The sequence below is a fragment of the Podospora anserina genome, chromosome 1 (genome assembly GCF_000226545.1).
Source record: "Podospora anserina S mat+ genomic DNA chromosome 1, supercontig 5".
Lineage (NCBI taxonomy): Eukaryota > Fungi > Ascomycota > Sordariomycetes > Sordariales > Podosporaceae > Podospora > Podospora anserina.
The window spans coordinates 295,943-304,581 of NW_001914829.1; the positions used below are offsets into that span (position 1 = coordinate 295,943).

The following is an 8,639-nucleotide window of genomic DNA, read 5'->3' on the forward strand; positions in this document are numbered from 1 at the left end:
GCTACGCAGTATCGATTTCCTCTCCATGGCCAAATCCACAACACCTCCTCGGAGTCGAATCCGATCTGCCCTGCAGTGTTCCCAATGCCCAGCCGGCTACTGCTGAGAGGTCCAAAGACGCAACCAGCGTACCAAAATATTTCTTCTGTTCCACGGCTTCTCTGGCTTCCAACGCAACACAAAACCCGGGCATTGCACCACAAGACTCTCAAGGTGAGGATGATCACCAGGAGCCAAGAGGCAGCGAACTCAGCACATGCTACCCTACGGCACAGCCCGCCTGGAGAACTGATAGTGCCAGCCATTCTCCACGTTCGCAGTAACTCTAGCAAGGATCTGTGGGCACCCACTCATCGTGTCCCGGAGCCCGTTGTTTCCCACGCAAAAATAGCATGGTCGCGAAATGTTTACTCTACGGTTCTCAGCCCAGCGAGGCAGCATGATCTCAGCATCAAACGGCAATAAACAAAAGGGGAAGAGTGGTGATAGAAGAACACGAGCCAGTGTAAAGCAGACCGGTAGTAACAGAAACTTTACTGTAAGTCCCCATCACCGGTCCACAGGGCATCAGGCTGCCATCTCAGCCCATAAGCAGCAACAAAACTCAGGCAGGGTTCAATGAACACCTCGAACGGGCCTTGGAGAAGCTGACCCCCTGTCTGCGGGGGCTGAACCTCGCATCCAAGACAAGGGTCCTCTTCTGCCAGCAATTTCGACCTCTCAAAAACAGGAAACTGCTGTCGCGGCTTACTCTGCATCGTGTTTCTTTTCTTTTGCACTCTTTGCTACCGTCGTCATTGTTTCCAGCTCAACCGTGGGAACGACAACGGCTCGGTCCCAGCTATCGCGAACAAACGTGGGCGTCCTGGACCCTGATGCGACCAGCCCCCACCTCCACATGGGACGATCGACAAGCTTGAGCTTGAGCTTTTGCTTTTCCCCTCTTCGTCTCAGCTCCAACACTGACGGCGGCGACGTTATATATACGGTGCCCGAGTCACCTCCGGTCGGGCGGCGGTTCAACACAATCCGTCCTCCGACACAACGGAGGCCCTACCTAGGTGATCGAATTGTACCGGATTGTCGGGTCTTGCAATCGGAGCTCGACCAAACGCCCTCCTCCAACACAGACACACCCAGAAAACCGGTGGTGTCCTCGGCGCTGCGCAACACCGGCACACGCGGCGCTTGGGCTCAACCTGCAACAGACCAGCAATTGGTGAGAGATACGAATCAAGAAAAAGTCAGTGGACAATTCAACTCGCAGTCGCCGCGCCGGCGACCTAGCGACAAGATCGGGAATTAGTTTGAAGCAACACAAGGAGGACGGCAGTCACTTGCAACCTGGCCGTACAGTCGGTTCACAAACCACGCACAACTAAATCCGAGCTCCCACTTGCGTCCGCGCTGGCTTTCCCACCGTTACTTTCGCGACACATCGTCGACGTCACCAAGTACTCGCTTTACGCTATCACGAACTTACAATGGCATCCTACAATCCGGCTTACAAGCCACTACCTCCTCCGGGAAACTTCCAGCAGGGGTATCTCAGCGCCCAGCAGCAACATCAACATCAACAGCTTCAACATCAGCAGCATCAGCAGCTCCAACATCATCACCAACAGCATCAACAATACCTACAACAACAACAACAACAACAACAGCAGCAGCAGCAACAGCATCAGCAGCATTCTGGCCAAAATGGGATAGAGCGGCCTCCGTCTTTTGTTGGTCTACCGCCCATTCGCCGTGGCTCATCGCTTGGCTTGAACGCTGAAAGATTCTCTGGTGACAACAACAACAACAACAATAACAACAACAACAACAGTCCGGGTAATAGTAACGGTCATCAGCAGCAACAGCAGCAGCTCCAACAGTATGGACAGCAACATCAACAGCACTCCGGCACGGCGCAACAAAACCCCAACACCGGTCATCAGGGACAGCAACATCCACAACAGCAATCGATTGTTCAGTCTGTTTACCGGCCAACCCAAGGTGCGTCTGGTCCGCAAACTCAGGCCCCTACTCAAGGGCAACAAACATGGCAGCTACAAGGTCAAGGTCAACAAGGACCATCCCCGGGCCTGTCCCGCGGGTTTGCGGGAGCTGCCGTCAATGCTCCACACGGAGTGAACGGAGTGCCCCCGCAGGGCCCACAGCAATATACAGATGGTTCCGGTCGACAGGGACCGATGCTTCCTCATATGCTACCGGGCAACCTTTCCCAGAGGTTTCAACCTCAGAGTTGGGTACCGCAGGAGTCACATCTAGCAGAACCTCTACATCCCTCGAGCCGCCATCGTTCCTCACCAAGCAATGCCTCATCACAGCACCGGCAGCAACAGCAACAAGCACAGCACCAGCAGCAGCAGCAGCAGCCCCATCAGCAGCCATCACCCCCGCAGCAACAGCAGCAACCATACTACGGATTTGACAAGGAGACCGGCGGCCCTGTTTCTGGAGGGCACTCCTCGCAAAGACCAAAACCACAGGCTTCCCAGCCATCTCAGCAAACACATCCGGCTTTTAGGGATCAGCAGCACTACAACGGGTTACCAAGCCAAAGAGCTCACCCAACGCAACCTCTTCCTGCTCTCCCGACTATTCATCAAAGCCCTGTCATCCCGCAGGGATCCGACCAGGAGAACCAGCAGCAAAAGAATAATGTATCACCGCCAGGCTCCGGCGCTCCTGGGATCACGGTTACTGAAGATGGGCGTATCAAGCGCAACTCGGGCGTGTACTCAGGACTCAAAGACAGATTAGCCACGGGCGGTCCAGTCGAGCGCCGGGACGGTGACGGTACTCCGCGATATCAGGGGGTTGGCAACGACGTCGTCTCTGACTCAAGCGATGACGAGGGCGACTTACCAAACCCAATCGGTCCATTTGGGGGAAGGGCGGCCGACAACGATAGTATGATTGCGCATGGCCCGGGCACGCCCATGGGTGAACGTGTCCCGCCTCCGCCATCGCAGTTTGCGCCACCGGGCCGGAAGCTGACTACTTTCTTCGGCATCGGTGCCACACAACCATCCGGACCTCAGCAGCCGAACTCGATGAGGCCTGACGTGTCGAGAACTTCCACGTCGACCAATGCCACGGAAAACCAGCCAGCTGGAAGCATCGGTGGACCGCCGAAGAAGCGCTTCTCTGCTCTTAAGAATGTCTTCCATCGATCAGAGGGGCATAAGCATTCGCCGTCATTCACTATCAAGACATCACCCTCTCAGGCACAGGCCCAGTTTCAGGGCATGAACCAGGGGCCACCTCAGGCGTCGTTCCTCCAGGGGCCACCTCCCGGTCCATTGCCAGGCATCCCTCAAGGGGAGGTTCCAAGGACACCTCAGGGGCCGGTTCAGGGGCAGTTCCAGGGACAGTCACCGGGTCAGATTCAGGGACAGACCCAAGGACAAGGTCAGCACCCTCAGGGTCCCACCCCTCCGGCGGGAGCTGGCCCGCAGCCCGGTTCTTTCAATCTGTACTCTGGACCTGAGCGAACTGTCACCGGTTTACGGCAGCCAGGTCATGCGCTGCCACCTCCGGGCGCCCAGAATCAGCAGTCACCACAACAGCAACAGGGGCAACCACAGCAACAAGCCCAGCAACAACAGCAGGGCAGCTTTGCGCAATACGACCAGACCCGGAAGCCCAGTGGTGGCATGTTTGGATTCCTACGCAACCGAGCTGACTCCAAGCCCAAGGATGGTCCTCCTGCTGTCTCGCTGCCAATCCCCCCGGGGCAACCAATTCCCTTTTCGCCGGGGCGGGGAGGACAACAGCAATATGGCATGAGCCCAGCATTGGGTCCAGATGGACGCCCTTCCACCGCGGCTAACCAGCAACTATTCCAGTCCCAATTCGGGAGAGGAGGTCCGGGATCGCCAGGCCAAACGCTACCTGTCTCTCAGCCCTCTGATAACGGTCAGCTAGATGATGAGTTTATTGCACATCGACCGCCGCCGCTTCCTCAACAAAGTCAGAGTCAGCTGTCGTTTCAGCATGGTCAGGCAGAGAATCTATCTACCGTCAGCCGCCAACAAGAGCAAGAAACTACGCCTTACTTGCAGAATGCTCAGTTACACCAGCCAACCAAATTGCTCGACCCAACCCCTGCTGGCTCCGCCTTTGAGTCTCCCGTCTCGAGCAAATCGCAACCTGTTTCTCAGGCTGCCGTTGAGCAAGGACGGCATCTGAACGATTCGCCTGCTAGTTTCACTGTTCAGCAAGCTGTTGCAGTTCGCCAGCCTCCAGCTCAGAGCTACGGACAGGGCTCTCGGTTCAGTCCAACCCAAAACCCCACGCGCAAGCCTCTGAACGTCTCGGAGGGGTTGAATAACGATCAATCTGCTCCTCCCGGAAGTCCTCCTGCCGGTTATCAAGGACAGGGCCCGACACAGTTCGGGGTGTCGGGACCTAGCTTCCAACAAGAAACGCGAGGTGCTGGACCATCCCAGTTCCACCCTTCTGCCGGAGTTCAGCTGCCGGATCAAGAGAGTAGAGCCCCGTCAAGACAGTCGATCTCTGCTGTTTCGCCAACCGTTGAGACGCCCTCTATCCACATGCATCCTCAGGGACTGAGTCAGGGACCAGGAGCTGGGCCTCGCCCCCCGAGCGGACACTCTTACCAGTCTAGCCTTCAGTCCTCTCAAGTTCAACAAGGTCAGGCACCTCTCCAAGGGATTAGCACTCAGCCCACTTGGGGATCGGCCCAAAGTGGTCCTCAGCCCAACCGCGCACCGTTCGGTCCGGGTCCTCGTCCGAATGGCAACCCTATGATTTCTCAGTTTCACCAGAAGGAAAAGGAACAAAGCACAATTTCGAAACTTTTCAAGGGCAGCAAGGCAACCGGGCCGTCGGCACCGAAGCCAGAAAAGGGCGAGAAGGAGAAGGGTGGCAATCTCTCGGGGTTCCTTGGTGCTTTCAAAAAGGGGACGAAGCAGATGGAGATTCATTCACCCAACGCTCTGCCGCCCATGGGTGGCCAACCGTTCTTGGCCGGGCAATCTTCTCAAGGCCAGAAATCCCAGCCTTTCGCGCCTCATCAGGTGGGAGTTCAAGCCCAGCCGCAGCCACAACAACAACCTCCAGCTGGTGCGTCCACTCAGGAACAAAGGCCCCAGCAAACTGGTCCTGCTGGTCAGTATCCATACCAAAATCAGCCTCAATTCCAGAGACAGCAAGGGACTGCGCCAACAGTCCAACCATCGCCGCCATCCCAGCAGCAAGCTCCTCACCCTGGTCCGCCTCCCACCGAGCCAAAGTACGAGAGGGTCCCTATTCCTGCCTCGTATGGGTATGTTCATGGCGAGGGACGTGTTGCTCCTGGGCCTGTTGGGTTCTATGTTGGCCCTACACCTGTCGGGTTGTATGGTATGCCTCAAGGGCAGATGATTCCAGCGGGCTATCCCCAGCAATGGGTACAGCCAGGAGGGATGCCAACTCAAGTCCCGCCTGGAGCCGTCCCTGGTCAAGTGAATTCTCAGCAGGTCAATGGAGCTCAAGGTGCTTCACCCCAGCCCTCGAATTCTTCGGTTCCCGTCAACGCTCGTGATCCTTCTCCCGCGTCTCAGGGTCACGTTCATGTCCAAGCACCTTCACCAGTTCCGGTTCAACCTCCAGCACCCCCACCTGCCAGTGCTGTCCCTGCTCTACAGCAGCCTCCAGTATTCAACAGTCAACCGTCTCTGCGTGAGCGGGTTCCTTCTCCGGAGGCCCAACCCACGCAACAGACTCAGCCCCCGCAAACTGCTCAGCCAGCTCAGCCACCTCCTCCAGTGCAGCAACCAGCGCAGTCACACCCGGCAAGTACTTTGACCGCTGTTCCCCGCCAAATAGAGGTGTCACCTCAATCCTCTGTGCGGACAGCTGCGCCTCAGGCACCGTCGCCTAACGTCTCGCCTCCTGAGAGACAAGTGCAACCTCGGCCAGAACCAGCTCGTTTCGACAGCCGGGACAGCGACACTTTGCCCTCTGCGCAGCCAAGTCCCCTCAAGCGGAATGTCAGCCCGCCGCAAAACGGCAGCGCCACTCACCAGCGCCAGTTCTCCGCCGGCAACGGACTTGCTTCTCTCCCCTCGCAGCAGCGGTACATGCAGTCTAAGCAGTCGCCCTCCCCTCCTAACGGCAGCCAGTTCCTACCGCCAAGGAGCCCGGATCGACAGGCACCAAGCACGGTTGTTCCGATTCACATTGCAGGCGCCAGCATCGTTTCTCAGGGGTCAAGAACTGTCAGTCCGCCTCAGGATTCGAGAACCGTCAGCCCAGAACCAATCATACAAGGCCCTTCTGCTCCGGTTCAGCACCTGCAGTCACAGAGTCGTGTGCCAGATGACAATATTTACGATGCTACTCCGCGCAACTCGCAGTTTGCTCCCCAAGAGCAGCCGAAACAACAACCTGAGTCTCAGCAGCAACAGCAGCAGCGAGCCTCACCTCCACCTCAGCCACAGACACCGCAAACACAAGAGGAACAGCAACGCCAGTCGCCTGTTCAGACTCGCTCTTCCCCTATGGAGGCCGAAAACACCATAATCATCTCCGAGCCCACCGAAACCAAGTCTGCCGGCCCATCCCACGACACCACTCGTCCCAAACTCGAGCTCAAGCCCCCGGCTGAACCACGGCCCCGTTCCAACTCTCCCCCGGCCGTCGATCACGACTCCGATGACGACCTGTCCGATGTTGAATCGCCCATCATCGCCTCTGCTACTGTCGCGACACTCAAGCCTGCTTCGCCAAGCAACAAGACAACACAAACCGGGGCGGTCGCAAGAGAAAACATTGCTATTTTTGAACGGGCAAAGAAGAAGGCCGAGGAGGAGAGGATCGCGCAGGAGAGGATGGTGATGGAGGAGAAGATTCCGGTGTTTGATGATGAGATGATGAATGCTGGGAAGAAGAAGGAGGATGAGAAGGTGCAGATGAGCGCGACGAGTTATCCGGGGCAGGAGTGGAATCCTTATGGGGAGTTCCAGGAGTGGGAGTGAGTGAGTGAGTGATGTGGTGTCGTTGTAATGTCTGGAATGGTACATATACATGTGTGGATATGTTTATTCATTTGTTTGGGGTAGTTTTTTTTGGTGATGACGATATCAGCAGACGATCTATTTCTTTTTCTCTTTGTTGATGAGCGTTCTTGTTTATTCTTTGGGTAAAAAAGCTACCAAGTCAATATCTAATCTGCTCTTCTTTTTTGTTTCTTGACAGTATTTACTTTGATCACTGCTGTGTGTCTACGTCTTGTTTCCCTGGTTTAGTCTATGGGAATAGCCTCACCGCTTAGCAAGCCAGTAACCAACATGAAATGGTCCAATTTGTTACTTATTTTGACACGCTGTGGACACAATCCTCGTCTTGAAATGGAGAACCGAGAGGTGAGAAGGCAATAAATATACAAAGTCAGAATGTTGACAACTGCTGAAAGAGTGGCAAATACAGCACTTAAGCCGCCAACCCCACATTTCCAAACCGCTAATTTTCCTGCTCTCCAGCGCTCTGATTTAGTTCTCACCATCGTCATCATCACTTACAACTCAATAGCCATTGTTGTCGCACGCAATCGCGCCCCTCCCCCAAAACTCAACACCACTTTACTACAAGAACAGACATCATGGCCCCAATATTACCACCATCAAGCAACCCCACTCAGAACAATACCCAAGATGAAATGGGACTAGAAGATGTCCACTCCCGACCCCGGCCCCGACCCCGACCCCAAAGATCCCCATCCGAGCTCACCCGCCTCAGAGTCCAAAACCGCCGGCGGGAGTACCTGAGCAGAAACCCGTCCTATTTCGACCGGCCAGACCACGAGCTCTCGGACCCCCTCCTCCACGATCACCTGATCCGCCGCTTCCTCACCCCCCGGGAGCGGGAGGCAGACTCCAAGTCCAAAGGGTACGCCCGCGTCCTCGAGGGGTCCCTCCTTCGGGGCGAGGAACGGTTGGCAAAGCTCTCCTCGGAGAGACCGGCGGGGGATGAAAATGGTGAGAACGGGGCGGCGGCGGGTGTGTCGCAGGCTGGGAGAGGGGAGGGGGGGCAAGGTAGAAGCCGCGGGGACGAGCTTCACCTCCTTCAGCGCCGAGTTGTCACCCCCGCCGGAGACAAAAGAGGAGGGGGAGGAGAGGTGGAGGGGGTTTCTAAGGGATCGGTTTGTAAGGGGTGAGGATGAGGATTTTGAGTATGACGAGGTCGATGACAGGGACGAGCTTGACGAGTTGGAGCGGAGGGAGAGGGAGGAGGAGTGGATCGAGGGGGGGGAACCGGGGTGGGCTGACAGTGAGGGTGAAGGAGAAGGAGGGGGGAGGGTGGGGAGGGTGCTGACGGGGGAGACGGGGGTGCAGGACTTTTAAGAGGTTTGGGCAGCGCCGCTTGCCGGGCTGGGTAGAAGCTGTTGAGAGGTGCGCAAACAAAAAGCCTGATATTTAAACGCCAACAAAAAGCCTGGCAGCTTTGTTTCTGTGGGTGGCATCACATCTATCAGGTACCTGTCCCAAAACCCAAGTCTACCCACCCGGAATCAGCTCCTCCCCTCCCTCATGTACCACCTCATAGCCCTCTTCCTCTCCTCAAACAACGGCCCCTGCCTCCCGTTCTTCTTCATCGCCTCCCACACGTCCAACGCAATCTCCTCC

The 8,639-nt window shown here is 56.5% G+C and overlaps 2 protein-coding genes across 2 annotated transcripts; both read left to right on the plus strand.

Annotated features, from left to right (window-relative positions):
* Nucleotides 1–1,484: 1,484 nt before the first annotated feature.
* Nucleotides 1,485–6,992, plus strand: PODANS_1_21110 (uncharacterized protein; the record flags this gene model as incomplete). Its single annotated transcript, XM_001903033.1, has 1 exon — nucleotides 1,485–6,992. The coding sequence occupies one exon, from the start codon at nucleotides 1,485–1,487 to the stop codon at nucleotides 6,990–6,992; it is 5,508 nt and encodes a 1,835-aa protein (XP_001903068.1).
* A 623-nt stretch (nucleotides 6,993–7,615) lies between these two features.
* On the plus strand, nucleotides 7,616–8,357 carry PODANS_1_21113 (uncharacterized protein; the record flags this gene model as incomplete). The annotated part of the gene is made up of 2 exons (XM_001903034.1): nucleotides 7,616–7,991; nucleotides 8,053–8,357. 2 exons carry the CDS (start codon nucleotides 7,616–7,618, stop codon nucleotides 8,355–8,357), a joined length of 681 nt encoding a protein of 226 aa, XP_001903069.1.
* Between the last annotated feature and the right edge of the window lie 282 nt (nucleotides 8,358–8,639).